Source organism: Penicilliopsis zonata (genome assembly GCF_001890105.1).
Source record: "Penicilliopsis zonata CBS 506.65 unplaced genomic scaffold ASPZOscaffold_19, whole genome shotgun sequence".
NCBI classification, from domain to species: Eukaryota; Fungi; Ascomycota; class Eurotiomycetes; order Eurotiales; family Aspergillaceae; genus Penicilliopsis; species Penicilliopsis zonata.
This window is the reverse complement of record NW_019208927.1, coordinates 105,006-126,483: the sequence shown is the minus strand read 5'-3', so window position 1 is coordinate 126,483 and position 21,478 is coordinate 105,006. Positions and strand designations below refer to the sequence as shown.

Genomic DNA, 21,478 nt, shown 5'->3' with positions numbered 1-21,478 from the left:
GGGTGACGAAACCCGTGCATCTGTAAATCATGGTGGGAGGGAACGATAACGGCCGTAGAGTTGGCCATCATGGCGTTCGATCCTCGTGAAGGTGCTGCCAGGGCATACTGGCGGGCATCGCCCATAGTACCAGACAGCGAGAGGGTGGCGGGGGGTCCGTCGGAGTCGTCATCGTCGGCGCTGAGATTGTCTAGCGAACGATGAAACCGTATCGGATCGTCGAGATAGACACCTTCGATGGATGAAGAAGCATCCAGCAGCGAGGCATCTCTCCCAAACGACGAGCCAGCAGCGACGGCGTAGGTGTCGTCCAGTGGCGCACTCGGCTCAGCCATCGGATACGACTCGAGATAGTAGGCATCGTAGTCGCGCATGTCCCGGCGGGCCATGGTGGGCAAGGGGAGCAGCAGGCGACACGAACAGCTCTTCACCAGAGGGCGGCGAGAATTACTCCCGGAGGCGAAAAATCAATCAAGCGTCGTACCGGAGCGGGTTGTGCGCTTCGTCTGGGAGGAGGGGGGGGTTCGGGTCGTGGAGGACATAGTCGACAGACAGCAAACGGCGGCCTCGGTGAGACTCCCAACAGGCAGTGCTGGAAACTGGCGGCAGGAGTGGTTCGATGGGCAGCTCACAGTGAGCACCATGGAGTAATGCGAAGGCGAGAGAAGACCTCTCCAGTCGTTGAATGCTGGGTTGGAGGCAGCGTTGGACAGGTCAATATTTGGGGATATGCTGAGTCAGCGGTACTTTTAGATAGTCCTGGATAAGACAATAAATCACCTGTCTTTCAACGGTCCATTGTTTCTTTTCTTTTCTTTTCTTTTTTAAGAAAAAAAAAAAAATATGATAGGCATTATGTAGTAGAGATGTTGTTATTCCAAATTCTTCTATTCTTTATTGTTGAGGTAGCGAATCCCTCATTACTCGTCAACACTACATATTGTGTATCAACTGCAGTTATTGAGTATAACACTGATTAGTATAAAGGTAGGTAAATCTCTACTTTTCTATCAATCAGTTCTACATAATCAACTCTTAAGAATTAAAGCTATCAATATACTCTGCAGTACTCTGTACTCTGTACTCTGTAGTAATAATCCTAGTCCTTAACTAGTCGATCTTAAGACAGCGGAAATTTCCCGACATGCCAATATTCCACCACAATTAGTTGTTGTCGTCTGCGATCTCTTCCTCTCTAACCACTCTTATTCTGCCTTTGCAGGTCCTTTCCTTAGTCTTGCTTGCTTTGTTTGCTTTTTTCTCTTTAATTGTCACTCCTTCAGCCGTGTCGTGTTGCTCCACCAGCCGAGTCCTTATTCCTTGCTGCCCGTGGCCCCCTTGTCGCCTCGAGTGCTTCGAACTGCCCCTTCATTCTTCAGCCTGGTCGAGACGCTCGTTTCTCCCTCCCTCTCTCTCTCTCCCTTTCACTCGCTCACTCGCTCACTCGTTCACCCGCTCGCTTCTTGTCTTGTATGTGTGTCTCTCGCTGCCTACATTCCCCGCGCGACACCCCCTGATCTCCGAGCCTGCGAAAATCGACCCGCCCTCATGTCGGACAAGATCTCGATCACCATCTGCGGGGATGGTGGATGTGGTATGTCATTTGCTTGCTGTTGAAGATCTCAATTCTATTGCTGATTGTCTTCGATGCGTCTAGGTAAATCTTCGATTACTCTTCGGTTGGTCCGCAGTCAATGGATACACGAGTATGCTAGATTTCCCCCCCCCCCCCCCCTTTTAGAAAAGAAACAAAAATAAGGCGTCGCTAATTCATTAGATATGATCCTACAATCGGTAAAAATAATAATCATAATAATAACGTGATGCGTTGTGTATTCTGACAGCCAATAGAGGACTCTTATTCCGTAACCCGGACGATTGACGGACTCCCATACTTTCTTTCCATTACCGACACTGCTGGCCAGGAGGAATACCGGGGACTATGGGCTGCTTCGAATCTGAAGTCAGATGCTTTTCTACTCGTGTACGACATCACCAGCGCAGACAGCCTGACTGCGCTGGACTACTTTGTCGACATGATCGGGCTCGAGGCCGAGCAGCGACTGGAGGATAACAGCCGTCTGCGCAAACAGCTCGGGGCCAGCGCCAAGGGCGTTGATGTCGGGATGCCGCCCCCGGTCAAGATCGTGGCAGGCAACAAATGTGATTTGAAAGATGCTCGTGTCATCTCCGCGCGGGAAGGACTCGAATATGCGCGCAAGAATGGCTGTGGCTTCATGGAGACGAGCGCCAGAGAAATGGTCAATATCGAAGAAACATTTGCCTGTATGCTCTTCTCTTCTTCTTCCTCTTCTTTTTTTTTTCTAACGTTGTCAGTGCTTGTTCGTCGCGTCGTCGAGGCCCGCCGCGAATATTACGACCAATCTCCATCCGGGAATAATGCGCGCAAGACCGGATCTACCGGGGTGCAGACGACGGGGCTCGCCGTGGAGGAAAAATCGGCCAAGGAGGCCAACGCACGCCAAAGCCGGTTCCTCGGTCTGGGCAAGGGTCTACTCAAGCGCGCCAGCCGGGTCAGTACCACCACAGCAGAAGACTCGGCAGTCTTCAACTCGGCAGAAGACGAGCCCAAGGAAAAGCAGAAGCAGCCTGCAGGAGGCACGCAGGCGCAGGCGCCGCCGTCGCCGCACGAGAGGGATGCCGGGCCCTCAGCACGGACAAGCGTGTGGAAACGACTTATCTGTTGGTGAGGCCGGGATTCATGCAGAGAAGTAGACACGACCGGTTTTCCTCTTTTCCTTCTGTCTTGTCTTGTCATTCAATGCTTCCATATACCCCTTATGTGCCTCTTACCTGTTTTCCTTCTGTACAGTAATGTTGATGCTTTCTCTCTCTCTCTCTCTCTCTCTTATGTGTTATACTACACCTTCCTTACTGTTCCTTCCTCTACATACTGTCCTTCTCTTGAGTGTTAATGAATTCAATTAGTAGCCTAGGATAAGTTTCGTATCTTTCAGTCTTGCCAAAGCTACGGTACTCCGTTTACACTCAACTACAGCCACCAGCCTTATCACGGCCCCTTATTCGTACTCGTATCTTGTGTATCTACTTAGAGTTCTTATTCTATTATTATATTACTCCAGATATGCGGAGTCCGCATGCAGATGCCGAGTCAGACAATTAACAATAAACACTCTATAGAGTACCTACTACGTAGAGAGCGTACACCGTACTCGTATCTCGTATCCCTTATGCAGATCTCGTATCTGCATAGTGAACTGAACTGTCCCACCTTACCTTACTTATGGAACATAAACCCCGTCCGAAGTGAACTAGTAAACTACCCAGGTAGTCCACCTGCATCTAACGGTAATTAGTGGCGGAAGCGGAGTTTACTCGTCGGAACGGAAGTAGAGTCCATACGGAGTACATTGTAAGTATATTCTTTCGATCATCTAGTAGTATAAAGTAGTTACTAAGATAGTAATAGTAATAGTAGTTACTAAGATAGTATATAGTAGTCAATACACCAGTCAGGCGAAGTCTATGCGAGGTGAGCATACGATACACGTATTACATATACCGCGTAAATACAATACATAGTAATGACCATCCTGCGCATATCCTCCGCGGATCCTCCGACCAGATAACTCTTAATAATAAATCCCTCAATCAGACGATTACTGTACTAGCTGTAGTACCAAGGTAGTGTAGGAGTAGTTTTGACTAAGATGAGTAGTGCATTTATTGCTACCCAGCCTTATATATTAATCCAAGCCTTGTATACATTGCGACAAGCAAAAACCTCCCCCCTACGAAGCAGCATCATGTCCCGCCATTCAGGCTCGTTGATTGCGTTGACGTACCGACTGGGTTCGACGCAGAAGCCAGATCCGGGTTCTCGCGCGGGCAGCCCCGCGACAGCAGGGACATTGATGTATTTGCCCGTGTAGAACTGGAAGGCGGGCTCGGTGCTGTGGACCTCGAGATGGATGCCGTTCTTGGGGTGGTGGAAGGCCGCGAGGAGCTTCAGCGGGAGCGGGCGCGTATCCTTGGGGACGGCGGTAGGGTCTGTCTCCATGACGAAACAGTCGTCGATGGAGGGCGCCGAGTCGCCCAGCGTGAAGGGGGAGGTCACCTTGTGTGGGAAGGGGGCGATCGAGCCGTGCGGGATTCCCGTCTCGTCGACAGGGAGATAATTGTCTGTCGACAGCTGGGCGATGGTGCCGCTTAGATCGGGGTCGCCGGTCAAATTGAAGTAACTGCCACTTAGCTAACGAATGGGAATGGAAATGAATTCAAATTACCTATGGTTGGTGATGTTGACGACCGTCTCTTCACATTCATCACCGACAAATTCCACCTCGTACTCGGCTTCAAGGACGGTCTTGGTGACGGTGTCTGCCTCGGTAGTAATGGTATACCACACCCTCAGCTCAAGGGTACCAGGAAACCCCTGGTCGCCGTCCTGGCTGCGGAGGGTGAAGAGGAGGGCATCTTTGTCGTGACGCTTGACGGACAAGGGACCGTCGAACACGCACTTCCCCCACCCTTTTACCCCGCCGTGCAGCGAGTTGGGCCCATTGTTCTGCGCGAGGGTATATTCGCGTCCGTTGAGGTTGGCAATCACCCCGTTCTTGATGCGGTTGGCGACGCGGCCGATGGTTTCGCCAAAGTGAGCGGTGTTGTGTTGCTCGTAGAGCTCTTGGGTGGGGAACCCGAGCACGATGTTCTGCTCTCCGACGCGAAACTCTTGGATGATGCCTCCGAGAGGGAGGAATGAAATAGACATTCTGAGAAGAACGAGAAAGATAGTTGAAATTCTAATGAAATTGTATGAGATTGTAAATGAATGTAGCTATTGAGACTCCAGTGGGTTTAAATCACCCCGCAGTCATTGCGGAAGAGCCCGCCGGCTATATTGATATAGGCTAAGTCATTCAGCCTGTAGAGGTTGAGTATTAGTAGAGTAGTAGAGTAGTAGAGTAGTAGAATATTAGTAGAATAAGTAGAATATTAGTAGTAGAGTAGTAGAATATTAGTAGTAGAGTAGTAGTAGAGTAGTAGAAGAATATTAGTAGAGTATATCATAACAATTACTGAGAATTGTATGGTAAAGGTACCTATAGTATCTAGTTCTGTAACAGGACTAGGTACTAGGTACCTAAGGTAACTATGTATTAATGCAATTCTTAGTAAGCAGCGTACGAAATGTCGTCCGTGTCCGTCAATCTCGGCGCGCTTCTCGCCTCCGAGCCGAACGGAGTCGGTGCCTACGGAGGGCGAACTTCCGTTGACCTGTTCAGAGTATAGGAGAGTACAGAGTACCTATTGACTATAGTATATAGTATAGTATACCAGTATATAGTATATAGTATAGTATAGTATATACTTCTTAGGTACTTTAGTATAGTAATGATGGTGAGTGTAGATGACTTCCTTCCTAAACAAGACAACCCAGATAGGTAAATTGCCGCATATCGGAAGATCGGCATCACTATAAACTACTAGTTGCTCCGTACTACCAACATCGTAGAATGCTCCGACAAAAGATCGGTTTCTCCACATGTACTGTACAGTGTACCTAGTACACAATCATAGTAACGATGTAGTTATATACTATTGACAATACACTTGGTAGGATTTACTTATTGACTCAATCTAGTAATACTACAGGACAAAACCTGACTTTAGTCCTTGGTGTATCCAACTCCTCCGTCCTCCGTGAGGGACGGACATACTTCGGAGATATCGGACAAGGATGGATTCCGTAGAGCAAATCCCACTAAATTAATCTGATCTGTTTAGTCATGGCGTCTTGGTAAACAGACTATGAGAATAATAAAATAGAAAATGTAATAGAATGATAGAATAGAAAATAGAATAGAAAATAGAATAGAAAATAGAATAGAACATAGAATAGCTTTAATCATTCATACTCCGTACTCTGTAAATCCAACGCTCCAATTACCCGTCCCGTTAATCAACCAGCCAGAACTCCTTTCGACAATCATCACTGTACAACGATCGACATGTAAGTATACATGTGTGTCATTAAACGAAGGAAAAAAGAAAGAAAAAAAGAGAGAAAAGAAAGAACGAAGAATGAGTGGAGAGAGAGAGGGGGGGGGGTCGACTAGATAGACGTAATTTCCGGCGGGTTGGGATTAAAGAACTGGTTGAAATCGTCAAAATCCGCCTTGCTGTCCATGTAGGACCCCACGCCGCCCATACAGCTGATGGACAGGTTACGGCCGAACAGCGGGGAGGACGACATGGGCGGCTCATCAAAGGAGAGGGGACCACCCGTTGTGTTAAAGTCAGGGCCCATGAGATCCATCTCGTCGAAGCCGCCGGTGAAATGTTGATGTGCGGGGGGCCACGCCTGCGGGCCGCCCTGCAGGGCGATCGGGTTCACCACACCCCCCGCCGACAGGGAGGACAGCTGTGCGGGTAGCAGGGGCTGCTGCTGCTGCTGCTGCTGCTGCTGCTGCTGCTGCTGCTGCTGCTGCTGCTGCTGCTCGATCTTGATCATCGGTGACGACGAGCAGACGGGTGAGGTAGGGATGATCAACGGCTGGGCGCGCGTCAGTGGACTATACTCTGGTGGTGTCGGGGGGAGATGTCGCTGCGCTTGTTGTTGGTGTTGTTGGTGTTGTTGTTGCTGGTACTGCGGCTGTTGAAAGGAGGAAAATGAACAATTCGGAGCAGTGATGGGCGACTGGGCGCTGTCAGAGCTGCCGCCGTCGGAGGATTCCTGTCGTTGCATCGTGCCGGCGCTATGTCGCCACAGGTCGCGCTGCATGAGCTCCGTATTCTCTTCAAAGTGCTCCCCCTTGGTCAGATCCAACGCGCCGAGCCGGGTCAACAGGTCGTGGGTGAGCGGGTGGCCGTTGGGCTCGCACGGTAAGGGATCGCCCAGCCAGCCTTCTCCTTCTTGAGCGCGTCGGTATAGTTCTTGCAGACCGTTGACCAGCCATACTTGTTGTTGCTCCAGCATTTCCACATACCTTAATCGTCAGCGTCCAGGTTTACCATTAAGTTGATAGTTATAATCATATAAAAAGAAACTCACCCCTTAGGGTACACCTTGTCGTGGGCCTTTTTCCGCTCTCCAAAAACGCAAATCGCATTGTCTGCTCGACACCGACCACACGGGTTGGCTCCGTCGCACTGAGAAGGGCATTTTTAGCAAATATGAATCTTCCCTTCTAGCCATGTAAAGACCGCCTCACTTTTGATTTCTTCAATCGACACCGGTCACAGGCCTTGCAGACCCGTTTGCGGACATTGTTATCCGAATGGGAGGAATGTTCTGACGTGGGTGATGACTGGCGCGCCGCCATGTTCAGAAGTAGAGGTAGGAGTAGAAGTAGTTATATAGTATAAGAGGTATATGCACAAATGCAAACGAAATCTTTTTGTTTTAAGAGTCAACCTGGGGGTGATATAATAATGAACACCGGGCGACGGTTAAGCTCTCGAAGCACCGTGGATAGGCAAGGTAAGAAAGTAAGAGAAAGTAAGGTAAGAAGGTAACAAGGTAAGCAGGTAAGCAGGTACGTAGAGCAAGCCAAGGTAACATAAACAGGATGATGACGATGATGGCCTGAGGTTGCAACCCAGTCTAGAACCGTAAAGTGACACTGGAGCTTCCGCGCATCCAAAGTTAGAGGGAGATGAAATCATGGTGGGCGAGCGCTGGCTTTAGTAGCTACCTACTACCTACTAACTATTCGACAGTGGACACGCTTTCAACTCCGTATGATTGACGACACCCGGTTCAGCACGATCTGATCGGAGCATGCTGATCACAGGGCCGAGCTTTTTTTTTTTTTTTTCTTTTCTTTTTTTCTTTTTTTCTTATTTTTCTTATTTTTCTTGGTTCAATATCGAGGGTGGAACCAATTCCCTCCCCCCCCCTCCTCTCTTGGAGCTCCATGGAGAATCCGAAGCGAAAAGAACAATGACAAGGTTCCACGCTAGCAAACAGGGCCTGGACTCAGTATCGTAGGTAAAGTAGGTAAAGTAACTGGTAGCCCAGGGTAAACTACAGTAATCAGGAGGAAACTGCAGAGTAATCATGTACAGGGGCTACTCATAAGCAGGAGTAGAGTAATAACTACCTAACATTAGTGCTGAGTAGGAGGTACTTACTTACTACGGAGGACTATGAAACTAGTATGACGGTTGGCTGAGTAAGAATAGCTCCAGTGACAAATTGACGGGCCGTAATGTAATTTACAGTGAGCGTACCGGAGACAATTCTCGGCTCTATCCGCTTATAAATCCGCAATTCCGCTATATCCGGATTCCGAGTCGAAGAATAGAATTGAATCCCTATTATCAATACTTATTACATACCTAGGTAGGTAGTTATTAGAGTTCTTAGATACGCAACTATTAGTTACTGTAGAGTTACTGTAGAAGTTTCTACAGTAACTAGGTACCTACCTTGGTACAGTAGATGCTGTAGTAGGTAGAGAACCGTACCGTACTGTACCGTTCGATCGTTTGTAACCAGCCGAGTATCCAGATACCGGACCCCAAAAGCCGCGCTCGGTCCTGGTTTTTCCCCCTTTGGGAGTACGAGTAACTTTGTGTATGTCCTCGTACTTGTTCATACGCGTATGCGCTTATGCATTCGGCTGCATCTCCCGACTGGCTGTTACATAATACTTATGAACTGGGCATAACTAAACGGCTACTGTGACCCGTTTGTAGTATAATTATCATACTAAGGTAGTTACCTATTGACTTAACTGTAGTATGAGGTAACTACTGTTGAACTGAACTGACTATTAGAGATTAGTTGAACCTTTATGACCAACAACGGTACCTAATGTAGTACAACTTTACTATGGGCGGTCTGGATGCGGCTGTCATGACGTCGACACTGCCATAAGTGGATTACTCGACAGTTTAATGGCTCTGACTTAGTCATTTAGAATAACACCTAGGTACCTTAGGTAACCTAAGGAGAGCCAGCACATAACTAAGGTTCGCCGCCCAATGCTGACCTGACTGACTGGCCCAATGCTGACGCATGCAGACATGATGACCAGGAAGGCTGAAATACCTGTTTAAGGACTTAGTATCATCTCTCATTGCATTCTAGTAGACCTAGGTAGGTATCAAGGTAGTGATTAGCTACAGAGTAGTTAACTAACCAGCAGGTAAGGTAGGTAGGTAGTTACTTGGTGATCATGTGGCGGTATCTGGTGTGGCAGTGTGGCAGTGTGGCTAGTAATACCACGTGACACCCCTCCTGACCCAGTGACCCGTGACCCGTCACCCGTCACCCCGCATTGAGATACAGATACTCAGATAATGACCTCCCCTCCCCTCAGTAAACAGACAACTCACAGCACACACCATGGCTGCGGCGTATGGGGACCTGCGGCACCTGCTTCCAGGGAACTACAAGCGACTGATCACCGCCTGGCTGGAGGAAGACTGTCCCAGCTTTGATTATGGCGGCTTCGTGGTGGGGGAGACGCAGGGAGAGGCCCGGCTATTAGGGAAGGCAAGGGTAAATCATCTGCAATAATCTACATTCTCTTATAATAATACTAATGATAATAATCTAGGGCGTTGTCGCCGGCGTTCCTTTTGTCGACGAGGTATTCTCCCAACTAGGATGCAAGTAAGAAAACATATACTCAAACCCATACTCAAACTTATACCTATACATATACTGAACTCTACAGAGTTACCTGGCACATCCGGGAAGGCGAGTCCATCGACCCGATCAAGCACTGCGCAACGGTAACAGGGCCCATCCGGCAGATCCTACTCGGCGAGCGCGTCGCCCTCAACATCCTCGCCCGCTGCTCCGGCATCGCCACCAAGACATCCAGCCTGGTCACTGCTCTCCGCGCCACCGGATGGTCGGGAACCCTAGCGGGAACGCGCAAGACCACGCCCGGCTTTCGCATCGTCGAGAAATACGGCATCCTCGTCGGCGGCGCCGATCCGCACCGTCACGATCTAAGTTCAATGGCCATGTTGAAGGATAACCATGTATGGGCGTGTGCCAATAAACATACTACTACTGGAGCTGGAGGAGCTGGAGGAGCTGGAGCTAGCACTCTTACACAACAAACCATTGCAGCAGCTATCCCCCAAGCAGTCCATGCCGCCAAAGCAGCAGGCGGCTTCAGTACAAAGGTTGAAGTCGAAGTCCGGAACCTCGAGGAAGCAACTGCTGCCATCGCCGCGGGCGCCGACGTCATCATGCTCGATAACTTCACTCCAGAGGGCGTGCGCGACGCCGCCCGCAGACTCAAGCATGACTGGGCCGGTCAAGACCGCTCCTTTCTCATCGAAGTCTCCGGTGGCTTGACCGAGGCCAATGCCGCGGCGTATGCTTGTCCGGACGTCGATATCTTGTCCACCAGCTCCATTCACCAGGGGACTCCTATTATCGATTTCTCCTTGAAGGTCTTGTACGGTAGTAGCAGTAAATAAAAAATGTATATCAAGAAGAATATCAATGAAACATTCATAATGAACCCATATGATTAAACAATAAGACTAATAATAATACAAAGGGTATATAACGAAGCTAAACTTCAATATCAACGACAATCCCCTCCCCCTCACTCGAACTCTGCTCATCAGCCACATGGTCGCGCTCGTCGCCCGTGCCGCTCGCCGTGCCACTCGACGAAGGGAACCGTTCCGTCCGATGATGGTGATGATGATGATGATGTAGCACCCGTCGCCCGATGATGTGTCCATCGTCATCGGTCGAGGTGTCGGTCATCGTGCCACTAGGCGCCGGTACGCCGCGTTTCTCCCGCTCGCGCACTAGCTGGGCGCGGAGGCGCTGGTTCTCCGCATCGCGCTCCTCCAGCCGCTTGCGCGCCCCGGTGCGATCTAACAGGCGGCCCTCGCGCTCGGCCTTGAGCCGCTTCTCCAGCTCGTGCAGCCGGTGGATCCACTTCTGCGTCGCTTCGTCGTGGATCGGCGACCGGTCCATACGAGGGGCAAGAGGGGGACCATCAGAAGGGGCGCCGGCAGCTGCCGCGGTCGTCCCGCTGGTGGCAGTATGCACGGTCAGCGCACTTGTCCCCGCCGCGTTGTTGGTCAACATCGTGGCCGCCGCCGACGACGACGACGACGACAAGTGCGACGGCTGCGGGATGCCGGTCGAAGTCGCGCTGCGTGCCAGGCCTCGCTCGGATCGTGCAAGCTGCGAGGAACTGCCTGTCTGCTCAACGGTGAGCGGTGTGGTTTGATGACGGGCCAGGAAGGGTGGTGGTTGGCTTCCTTCTTGTGGAGGTGGATGACCGGGGGAGCCTGGTTGGCGCAGACCGGACCCGCGACTGCGCGAGTGAGGCGACGATGACTGCAGCAGGTTCAGCTCGGCGCGCAGCAGACGGTTCTCGCCCCGCAACTTGGCCATCTCGGGTGACGGATTGGAGTGGTTGCGGCTGTGGTGGTTGTGCTGTTGCTGTTGCTGCTGGGCGGCACGCATATTCTTCGCAGACTCCTCAAGACGCTCGAGCCTTTTCACACGCTGGGTAAAGGTGTGCTCTAGAGTCTGGTACTGCTTGGTGAGTTCGCGGTCGACGGCCTTGATACGCGTCTTGAAGTTGGCGAGGACGGTCTCGACGGTTTTGACGGCGAGCAGCAGGTTACGACTGAAGCCCGGCCAGAAAAGGATGTTCCCGATGACCTCCTGGCTGGGCAAGTTGCCGTTGATTAGACTGTTGGAGTGTGCCCAGTCGGGCCCACACATGGCGGACAGGCGCTTCCAGATGGTGAGTAGCATGGCGTTGCGCTCATTCAACTGATCCTTGGTCTGTTGCTCGAGGGTGGCGAACCGCTTGCGGTCCTGCGAGCGCGCGGCCTCGAGCTCCGAGATGCGCGAGTTGCTCTGGGTGATGGTGCGCGAGGCGTGATGGTGCGATTTGAGCGCCTGCTCGAACGACTGCTTGTCGGCGCGCCTCGCGGCGCGCTCCCGTTCGAGCATTTCGCCCAGCTTCCGCGACTCCAGCCCGTGGCTCTCGAGCAGGGCGTCGCGGTTGCGAAGCAGCGACTCCTTCTCGTCCAGCGAGGCGCGCACGCTCTCCAGCTCGAGTGCGGTCGACTCGAGCTCCTTCTGCAGCTTGGTGATGTTGGTGATTAGACTGGACCGACTGCCTGTCAGGTCGCCCAGCGTCTCACGCAGGTTGTTCTCCCAATCCAGCAGACGCTCGCGCCAGGTAGTTGTCTCGATCTCCTGCGCCGACAGGCTCTTCTTCAACCGGCGGGCCTCCTCCTTGGCCGCGGCGGCCTCGCGATTCAGCTCGTTGACGATGCGCTGCACTTCTTGCTTCTCCTTGCTGCCAACAACCTCGCGCTGATGACGCTCGTCGGCCAGTCGGTCCTCAAGCTCGCGGGTCTTGTCGCGCTCGCTCTGCAGGCCAAGCTGGTACGTCTTGAGCTCGGACTCGAGGTCGCCAATCTTGATCTTGTCGCCATCCTGTTCCTCGCGCAGGAACGCAATCTCGTTCTGACTCGACTCGTTTTGCACCGTCAGTCGCTGCAGCTTCGCGTTGCTCTCGATCAGCGCCTTCTCCAGCGATTCAATCTCCCGGTTAGACTCCTGCAGCTCCTGCTGCACCGCCTTGTACTTGTGCAGGTTGTTCTGCGCGTCCTCCTCGAGCCGGATGATGCCCTCGCTGGCAGACCGCATCTCCGCCTGCAGCACTTTCAAGTTCGCGTCCTGCGCCTGCAGCTCTTCGTCCAGCCGCTGGCACTCGTCGATCTTTCCTTCCAACTCCTCGCCCAGCGCGTCTAGCTCCTCCTGTGCCTCCGCCCGCAGATCCTGGAAGGCCGCGTCCCGCTCCTCGGCCATGTGCAGCGCCTGATCGCGCTCCGTCTGTAAATTCTGGATCTCCTCCTCAGCCTGATCCACGTCGGCCTGGTACGCCTTGTCGAGGGCGTCTAGCTCCTGCGTGCAATCCTCCAGCTGCGCCCGCAGGGTCTGGTTCTCTAGCTTCAGCGCCGATACCTGGTCGCGCAGCTGGCCCGTCTTGGCCTCCCAGTCGTCACGCTCGGCATCGCTGAGCTGCGACGCACTGCTATTGACACCCCCGCCACCATTATTGAGATGATTATTTGCCGTCTCATCGCTGGTCCGCGACGAAGACCGGACGTGCGCCCGCGAGGCGGAGCGGTCAAAGATGCTGTCGCCGGCGACAGACCGGCCTCCCTCGCGGCGCTGGCCAAGCTTGAGCTCTTCGATCTCCTGGTAGAGGCGCTCCTTCTCCCGGTTGCGCGAGGTAAGCATGGAGGTCTGCGCGCTGACCTCTTTGCGCAACTCGGCATTCTCCTGCTTGAGTAGCTCTAGTTCCACCACCAACGTACTGCTGCCACTCGTCGTGTTACGGTTGATTTCGCGGTCGGAGCTGGTCGCATACGACACCACCGAGCCCATACGATCTCGCGAACCAGGCTTGCTGCTCGAGGTTGCCGCCGCCGCGGACGCCGCGGCGAGGGTTGGGATCAGGTCGGTCTTGAGCCGCAGCATTTCATCACGCAGTCGTTTGTTCTCCTCTTCGGCTTGCTCGCGGGCGGCAGTCTCTGCGTCCAGCATATCTTTCCACATATCCTAGTATCTATTAGTGTCCAAATAAAAGAGAATCCACTATCCGGTAAAAAGAAAACTAAACAGGAAGGCAGAAAACGTACTCTCTCCTCGCGGGCACCCACATCCGAGCCGATGGTCCGGTTATCACTGAGCGACTTGACCATCTCGGCAAGACGTCGCTTCTCGGACTCCCTTGCAATGCTCTCGGAGCGCAGGCGGTCGATCTCGATCTCGTAGGTCTCCATGCGTTCGCGCAGGAAAAGGATCTCTTCCTCTTGTGCGGGGTCGGCGCGATCGTCGTCCTCTGAAGGGGCATCCGGATCATTATTGATCATGGAACCTCGGTCTGACTGCTGATCGCGGTCACGCAGCTGCTTCTCAAGATCGCGGAGCTTCCGCTTCAGGCTCTGGTGTTCCTTTTGTAGACGCAGCTTGTCCGACTTGAGCTCGACGTTTTCCGAGATCATCTCCTTGATGCCTTCCTCGGAGCGCTTGTTCAGCGCTTCGTTGAGGAAGTGGATCCGCATCTTCAGATCAAAATTCTCCTTGGATAGCCGGTCGATCGTGCTGCTCTGCTCCTTGAGGGTCATTGTCTTGCCGCTTCGTGCAAAGGCTGGCGTTGGTGGCGCCCCCGTCCGTTGGTCGAACTTTTCGCGGAATTGCCGCGCAAACGAGCCAGGAACCTGAATATCTTTGACGCGCTCTGTGATCGCCGTATCGGTCAAGGCGCTGAAATCTTGAGGTGCCTGGGTCTGTTGCTGTTGCTGTTGCTGTTGCTGCTGCTGCTCTTGGTGCTGCTGTAGCTGCAAGGTCGGCGGCTGTTTTGCCCTGGGCGTCATGGGTGCCGTCTCCTCTGCAGTCCTGGCTTCCTCCTGATGAGAGGACGACCCCGGACGAGACGTTGAAACCTCTTCCTCATTAAGAGTCTGCAGACCGCCATCAACCAAGCTACCGCCGCCTCCGCCGGTACTGGGGTTTCGCTTCTCCAGAATGTTCTCCTCGCTGTACCCGGATATCCCTGAAGCCATACTCCCCAAACTGACCGACCGGGCCAGGATATTGCGCTTCGCAGTTTGGGAACCGTTGTGGCTGCCGGGTACCGCACCCCCGGATTGCAGTGCGTAGTCTGCACCCAGGGTAGCATCACTGTTGGTCGTCTCTGTATTCGTGCTTGCGACCGATGAGTACGACAAGCGATGCGAGGACTGCCGGCTACTTAAATACTTCGGTCGGCTGCCCCGCACACTGCTGCTGCTGCTGCTGCGTGCGGCTGCAGTATCTGCCTCTGCTTCCGGGACGATATCAGCAAACAGGTTCGACTGTTTGAGGACGGTTCGTGAGAAGATACCTGCACCCAGACCCGCAATGTTGTCTGCATCTGTTGATGGGTGCTCTTGCTGCCCCTCTTCTTGTTGTCGTTGCTGCTCTTGTTGTTCTTGTGGGATGTGGATCACGCTGGCCCCCCGATTCGACGAGGAAAAGGAATATGTCCTGAAATCGTTCCTAGCAGCGGCCGCAGCAGCGGGTGATGAAGGGGGTGACACGTCCAACAGGGTCGAATTGTCTTTATGGCTTGGGGTATTTAGGTCCAGGTGTGATTCCTCGATGATCTCAGGTAACTCCTCGTTCTGCGTATTCTGCGAGACAAACGACAGTTGAACTCCATCAACTGATGGCAGTAGGTTATTCCTGTTACCAGAAACACCGTCGTCATCGTAGTCATCGTCATATTTCCTCTCGGGATTAGTGTAGTCTTCCACACCGACGAGGAAGGTATCGTCCATGCCCTGCCTCTGCCCCGTCGAGGCGATCTCGATGGTCGACGGCTCCGGCAGGAAACTAGACTCCATCTCCATCAGCTTGCGACGCATCTCCTTCTCCTCGATGTACGTCTGATTATATTCCGGTTCGTGGTCATGCTCATGCTCATGCCCATGCTCATGCTCAGCGTCAGGGTCTGCGTCTGCGTCGGCGACCGTGTCGATGTCGTGGTCTGCCAGGAAGCTGCTGCTATCGTCTCGGTCCGTCAGGGAAGGAAGAACCATCGAATCCTGGTTCGAGAGCATGGTATGATCGTCTAGCAATAGCATCGAATGACTGGTTTCATCGGTGTTCTCTTCCTCCATTGTATCCCTCGTTGTTGTTCGTGTTATTGTCTCTGTTGCGGTTTCTTCTTCGGTCCCCGAGTCGGTCGGCAGCGGGACGTCGCGCGCCCCTACAGACAGCAGAGAAGAGCCGTGATCCATCTCGCCGGCATCTGACGACACGCTCACAACGCCAGAGTCTCTCCCTCTGTGGCTGGGGCTGATAATATTGGTGTTGGTGTTGGTGTTGATGCTGTTGTTGGGAGACTCGGTCGACATGGAGACGGGGGGGGAAACTGGACTGGGCCGTTTCTTCTTGTTTTGATTTCTCCGCACCAGCGATAAGCGGAGGGAGCGTCGCGCCATGGTCCTTGTCCAGGACGAGCGAATACTCCTGCCACTATTGATGAATAAATACAGTAGAGAGATCGAGTGTTTTTTTTATGAGGGATGGAAATGGTCAGGAAATGGTCAGGAAATAGGGAGGTAGAAGGGAGTGTGCTCTCTCTATGGATGTTTATGGAATGTATGTAGTAACATATAGTACACCAAGACGAGACGAGTTTAATTGACAAGAGAATAGTATTTATTGCAAGGAGAGAGAAGAGAATTCAGGAATATCTCAGGGTAATCAGGGTAATGGTGTGGTAGAGGCAAAATGCATGCCACGTCAGTCTGCAGTTCTCATCTTCCCATTGTACGTATATACTATGTCTGTGGTAACTATCACTTCAATTCTTATATACTAATAATGGTTTCAGCTTATTACATACAGGAAGGTCCCGGAAAAACAAGTCATAAGCCCCAGACGTGAAGAATCTAGAAGAATGGGGGGGGAGAAGGAAGAGAAGAAAGCTCAAGGTCCCTAGGGATCAATAATATACATGAAGAATAGGTGATAAAAGTGTTGTCGTAGAAGAGTGAGAATCTCGAGGGAATGAGCCGTAAGTCGTCATGAATAGCAAAAAAAAAAAAAAAAAGAGATAGAAAAGAAGAAAGAAAGGAGGAAAGAAAGGAAGAAAGGGGGAAAAAAAGATCACTCTGTAGCATCGACAGCCATGTCAGCAGCCATGTCAGCTAGGTGCTCTGCACGCTCAGCCTGGATCTTTTGCTTCTGCGCAATAGCTCCATGAAGGGAGTCGATATAGGTGCGGAACTTGACGATCTCACGCAAGAGATACGACGACTTGCGCTCCCAGTTGGCCATGGCCTTGGTCGCATTGGGGTGTCGGGGCGAGAAGGCCAGAATCATGGCCGGGCGCAGCTCGTTATGCTTCTGCAGCTCCTCTTCGACATTCTTGACGTACCCCTGCAGCGCCGCCAGCTGTTCCCCCTCCGGCAGGCCCGACGCCATCATGCTCTGCTGTGGCGGCGCCCAGTCGCTGATGTGCACCCGGTCCGCCGGCAATCGGGGACGGACCACTTGCTGATCGATCGAGCTGCGGATCGAGCTCTGGATACTTGGGCGAGGCTGCTGCGCGTGTGGCCCGGACGAGGAGGTCGGCGGCGACTTGGTAGTATTGTTATTGTGATTGTGATTGTGATTGTGATTGTTGCCGCTGTCCGAATGGATGAGAGCGCTGTTGATCACCGCGTCACTCCACCCGTACTCGATGTTGCTAATGCCGCCCACCAGAGGCTCCTTGGAGAGTCGGGCACTCCAGTAGTTGGCCGTGGAGACGAACTCGCGCACAATCTCCGGCGTGCCCACCTGGAAGAGATGCACCGCCCCCGTCGGCAGGCTGAGCGCCCACACGTGTGGCCGCGACTTGGAGTAGCCCGGCGGCGGCAGCGCGCTCGCGATGGTCTGTCGAAGCAAGAACTTCCAGATCTCCTCTGCGTTCTCCGTCCAGTTGCCGCCGCCCACCACCACGCCGCCCGGCTGCCGCTGCTGCTGCCGCGCCTTGTGCTTGCCCGCGCTGAACGAGAAGAGTCGCATCCACCCTTGCTGGATGACGGCGAAGCACTCGCTCCAGTTGCGGTCCTTGGCCCGCTTATCCACCGAATCCAGGTGGTGCTTGTGCTTCAAGCTGCCTTCCTTGGCCCATGGCGCCCCCGCCAGCTCCAGCGTGTCATCCTCCAACAGCGATCCCGCCCCGCCCTCGCCTTCCTCAAAGCTCAGCATCGAGTGCCCAGAGTCCTCGCGGATGATGGCGTGGCTCAGCGCGTTCGCAAACCCGATCGACTGCTGGTAGTCGCCTCGCGGGTACTCCGACCCGAAAGAGTCCACCGACACCGACGTCAGCTTCCCCAGAGAATACTTGCTCCAGGTACTCGACCCGGAGGGACTCCACAGTGACGACTGGTCGTCCAGGCTGGTCCGGCTCGACCCGATGTTCGAAGACGGATACAGCCGCGCGCGCGACCGAGGCTTGGACGACCAGCGCGCGCTGCCATACCGCGAGTCCGCAGACCGGCCGCGAGGGTAGATGTCTGAGCCCGACTTGCTCAGCGTGCTAGGGCTGCGGCGTAAGACGTTCGCTGTCGGTCCAAGCAGATTGGCAGTCGACAGCCGTGATCCGGCGGGGGGCCCTTCTTTCTCCGGCGGAGCCCCATACAAGGGGAGCTTTTGCTTTTGAATGGAACTGTAGAAGTCCCGGAGAACGATCTCCACCTGAGCCTCCCAGGCGCGCATCGTGCCGTTGAAGGGGGATCTGACCAGAGGCCCTGCATCCCCTTCCACGTCTCCGCCGACGAGCCGAGGAACATCTAGCCGTTGGGCCCGGTCAGGGGAGGTCCGACCAGTCTCCTCTGCCGGGGCAGAGTGAGGCTTGCTCGCGTCCGCTTCGCTGGAAGACGTCTTGGTTCGGGTGGGAGCTCGGATGGTCTGAAAGGCATTGGGCGCTGCGTCAACAGCGACACGGTGGATGGTGGGTAGCGTGTTTTTGACGAATTGGTTTTTAGTCATTTTCTGCTCAATATCGGCCAAATGCAAGTCTGTGTTCAATAAGAGAATAGAGTAACAGATCGTGTGGACCACATCTAATCACTGTTAGTTTCTACTTTAGAAAAACTCAGACAATGGAACAAACCAACCTGCGGCTTTGAATCCATGTTGCGGATTACATTCGCACCATCGGCTGGAAAAGGCATCCAAGACCCGATCGACCTGCTGGGTCTCTCCCTTGAGGACGAGGCGGGTGCACAGGCTGCGCAGAGCAGCCAGGATGTTCATGTTGGACCAGTCGAAGAGATCCATGTATGCGCTGCGCACCAGCGCACGGGCAGGGTCGCCCAACCACGCGGCCGCGGGTTCGTTGCCAACGATCTCGTCCTGGCTCTCGTACAGTTTCTGCGCCTGCTCACGGTCTGTAGCACGTGGCTGGTGGTGCTCGCCCTCAGCGATGACCTCGTCCGGATCAAGGTCGTCGTCATCGCCCGTCCGCGCCTCGACAATCTCTGACAGTCTCGGATCATCTGAGGGGACAACCGGCGTGTTAGATGCTGTGAAGTAATTAGAGTACTCGGAAGCGGAGGCACTGGGAGGATCGGCCAGGAGCTCCTGTGATATGGAGCCCCCACGGGATCCGGGACCGTCGTCGCTGGAGAGCTGCTTCGCCAATGAAAGGCTCTTGATCGACGCATCCTTGTCGGGTAGGGTATCTGTCATGGCAGTCTGGACGGTGAGAGAGCCCCGGCTAGGATGACGTTGACCTGTGTATGATTTCGGATCTGTCGCCATGGCAGTGGTGCCGGTGGCTACTACACTATCTCTGTGACTGGTGGTGGCGGTAGAGACCACTCCATCGGCAGATTTGCTTGCTCTTTTGGCATTGCCAGCGTCCTGTGAAGCTGCGTTGGCAGGATAGAGACTGTATCTGGACCCCGCCGCTGCTCCCCCACCGACAGATGCGGGGACAGTCGTGTCTTTTGATGGCTCTGGCGGTTCGCTCTCTGCACGTCCAGTGGAGGCGAGGGGGGCCATCTCCCAGTCGGGCTTGTCTCTGGTTACCACCGCGAGGCCAGCAGGAGTCCCGTCGGCCAGGAACGGGTTCATTACTTTCCGCAAGCTACTGACGGGGCTCGGTTGAGGCTTGAGCAGGTCGACGGGCCTTGGGGCTAGCTCCTGGGGAATCACGATCGGCGGCGGCACGCTTTCGACCATGGACTTCTTCCGCCTCCGGAAGAACGAGGGCTTCTTATTGACCACATGCAAAGGGGTTGACGAGGCGGGTGCAGCTCCTCCTCCTGATGTGTTGTTGTGAGTATTGCCATGACTGCTATTCTTTGGCGGTGATTTTCGGTTGTGGGCATGAACTCCGGTACCTGACGCCTCGCGCGCGTCACTCTCCGACAAGTACGGAACGTCTGGTTGGTGATAATGGTCGGTCGGACCAGGTGACGAGCTCTTTGACGAGCCAAATACGCGTCGAAAGAACCCTGGGCGCTCCTTGGTCGGGGTCGGTTCCGTGGGCGGGATCCACGGTTTGTTGAAGGAAATGGTTGGACTCGGGGCAGAGGGATCCAGAGTGGTTGGTGCAACGGGGGGCATTTCTAGACCAGCTGCCGCTGCCGCCGCCGCCGCCGCAGCAGCAGCAGCAGAAGAAGAATTATTCTCTGTTTGATTTCTAAACTCTCCATCCCGGCTCTTGACAGTTCCCGTGCCCAGATTGTCTGTTTTCCCCTTGCGAGCCTGGTTAGCTCGCGAGGATTTGGCACTGTTTTTGCGGGAGAGGGCCTGTTGGCGGGCGGCCTGGTATTGGATCGGCTGGGGATAATCGTCGGGGCCCTGGATGAACTGTTTGCGTCGCCTAGCGGGAACACTGGGTGTGGGTGCGGCGTCGTCGTCCAACTCGGACAGCGGGAGGAAGGCTGGTCGGGAGCCGTAGTCGAAGCTGGCGGAGCGTCGCTCGGTGGTGACGGTGGCACGAGCACTAGCGAAAGATGGCCCAGGGTCAATGTGAGACGAAGCACTGCCTTTGCTCCCTTTTCTCGTCCCGTTGACGCGCGCGCCAGCGCTTGTACCTGCGCGTTGTTGTTCACCCATGTGACCACGAGACGACGGGGGCAGCGACATGGCCGCTCCGTCACGGCTGCTCCCCACCCTCCTCAGTCCCATCTGGTAGATAGAGCTGCTGTTGCTGCGTTGGCGGCGGGCGAAGCGACCTGTGGTATCATCATAGTGAAAGTCAACCTCGGAGGAAACGGAGGAGGACAAGGTATGGCCGCGGTAACGGCCCTGGACGGTGGAGGCGGGGGAGCTCGAGGCTGCGGCCAGCTCGTAGGGGTCGGTCGAGGACTCGAAGACCGAGTTGAACAGCCGATAGTCGTCGAGGATGGAGGAGCCGGCAAAGGCGAACTGGTCGAGCGACAGCAGCATGTTGTCGACAATCGAGGTGCGGGTGGCATGCTGGGGGGAGAGCGACAAGTCATGGGGGTCCCGCTCATCGCCCGACTCCTCAATATCCGCCCTCTCGGTCTCAGTGGGCGTAATGTCGTCGAGGAAGGTCTCGCGCATTGGAGGGCGGGTCTGGAGCCCTTTGTTGGCGGCGTCGGGCCTCGACGTTGCCGTCTGGGACGGGGGCGTTCGCGGCGGCGACGACGAGTTCACCTCCCCATCCGACCGCTGCTGCTGCTGCTGCTGATGGCGTGACTGAGACATCCTCAGGCTCGAGGATCGCGAGAGTCGGACCATGGATATACCTTGTGTAGTCAGAAAGAGTCCCCGCGTTGGGTTCCTCTTTCCGGGAGACGGGGGAGAGCGACGTCCTCTTGTTGTTGACGACAGCAGCCGTACCAGTCTGTGCCAGGCTGTACCACCTGTATCACCTGTATCACCTGTATCACCTGTATCACCTGTACTACCCAGGGTGGATTCTTTCGACAGAACGAGGCAGGAGGAGGCGATTAG

At 54.2% G+C, this 21,478-nt stretch overlaps 6 protein-coding genes across 6 annotated transcripts; 2 read left to right on the top strand and 4 right to left on the bottom strand.

Annotated features, from left to right (window-relative positions):
* Positions 1-1,239: 1,239 nt before the first annotated feature.
* ASPZODRAFT_161597 (hypothetical protein) lies at positions 1,240-3,039 on the top strand. The gene is made up of 5 exons (XM_022726528.1): positions 1,240-1,594; positions 1,658-1,706; positions 1,778-1,794; positions 1,852-2,286; positions 2,338-3,039. The coding sequence occupies exons 1-5, from the start codon at positions 1,549-1,551 to the stop codon at positions 2,709-2,711; spliced, it is 921 nt and encodes a 306-aa protein (XP_022577879.1). The 5' UTR covers positions 1,240-1,548; the 3' UTR covers positions 2,712-3,039.
* A 413-nt stretch (positions 3,040-3,452) lies between these two features.
* Positions 3,453-4,859, bottom strand: ASPZODRAFT_161596 (hypothetical protein; the record flags this gene model as incomplete). The annotated part of the gene is made up of 3 exons (XM_022726526.1): positions 3,453-4,223; positions 4,269-4,754; positions 4,849-4,859. 3 exons carry the CDS (start codon positions 4,857-4,859, stop codon positions 3,722-3,724), a joined length of 999 nt encoding a protein of 332 aa, XP_022577878.1. The 3' UTR covers positions 3,453-3,721.
* Positions 4,860-6,097: 1,238 nt separating this feature from the next.
* Positions 6,098-7,307, bottom strand: ASPZODRAFT_19453 (hypothetical protein; the record flags this gene model as incomplete). Its single annotated transcript, XM_022727404.1, has 3 exons — positions 6,098-6,971; positions 7,037-7,134; positions 7,197-7,307. The coding sequence occupies 3 exons, from the start codon at positions 7,305-7,307 to the stop codon at positions 6,098-6,100; spliced, it is 1,083 nt and encodes a 360-aa protein (XP_022577877.1).
* Positions 7,308-9,337: 2,030 nt separating this feature from the next.
* On the top strand, positions 9,338-10,431 carry ASPZODRAFT_146080 (hypothetical protein; the record flags this gene model as incomplete). Its single annotated transcript, XM_022725140.1, has 3 exons — positions 9,338-9,493; positions 9,552-9,607; positions 9,672-10,431. The coding sequence occupies 3 exons, from the start codon at positions 9,338-9,340 to the stop codon at positions 10,429-10,431; spliced, it is 972 nt and encodes a 323-aa protein (XP_022577876.1).
* A 97-nt stretch (positions 10,432-10,528) lies between these two features.
* On the bottom strand, positions 10,529-15,993 carry ASPZODRAFT_146079 (hypothetical protein; the record flags this gene model as incomplete). The annotated part of the gene is made up of 2 exons (XM_022725139.1): positions 10,529-13,564; positions 13,645-15,993. The coding sequence occupies 2 exons, from the start codon at positions 15,991-15,993 to the stop codon at positions 10,529-10,531; spliced, it is 5,385 nt and encodes a 1,794-aa protein (XP_022577875.1).
* Positions 15,994-16,663: 670 nt separating this feature from the next.
* On the bottom strand, positions 16,664-21,262 carry ASPZODRAFT_146078 (hypothetical protein; the record flags this gene model as incomplete). Its single annotated transcript, XM_022725138.1, has 2 exons — positions 16,664-18,609; positions 18,664-21,262. The coding sequence occupies 2 exons, from the start codon at positions 21,260-21,262 to the stop codon at positions 16,664-16,666; spliced, it is 4,545 nt and encodes a 1,514-aa protein (XP_022577874.1).
* Positions 21,263-21,478: the final 216 nt, after the last annotated feature.

Excerpts from the sequence above, each read along its gene's own strand:
- ASPZODRAFT_161597 (XM_022726528.1), top strand. The coding sequence starts at position 1,549 with ATGTCGGACAAGATCTCGATCACCATCTGCGGGGATGGTGGATGTG. Across the intron at positions 1,595-1,657 it reads CTGCGGGGATGGTGGATGTG|GTAAATCTTCGATTACTCTT; the intron begins GTATGTCATTTG and ends CGATGCGTCTAG. Across the intron at positions 2,287-2,337 it reads TATCGAAGAAACATTTGCCT|TGCTTGTTCGTCGCGTCGTC; the intron begins GTATGCTCTTCT and ends TAACGTTGTCAG.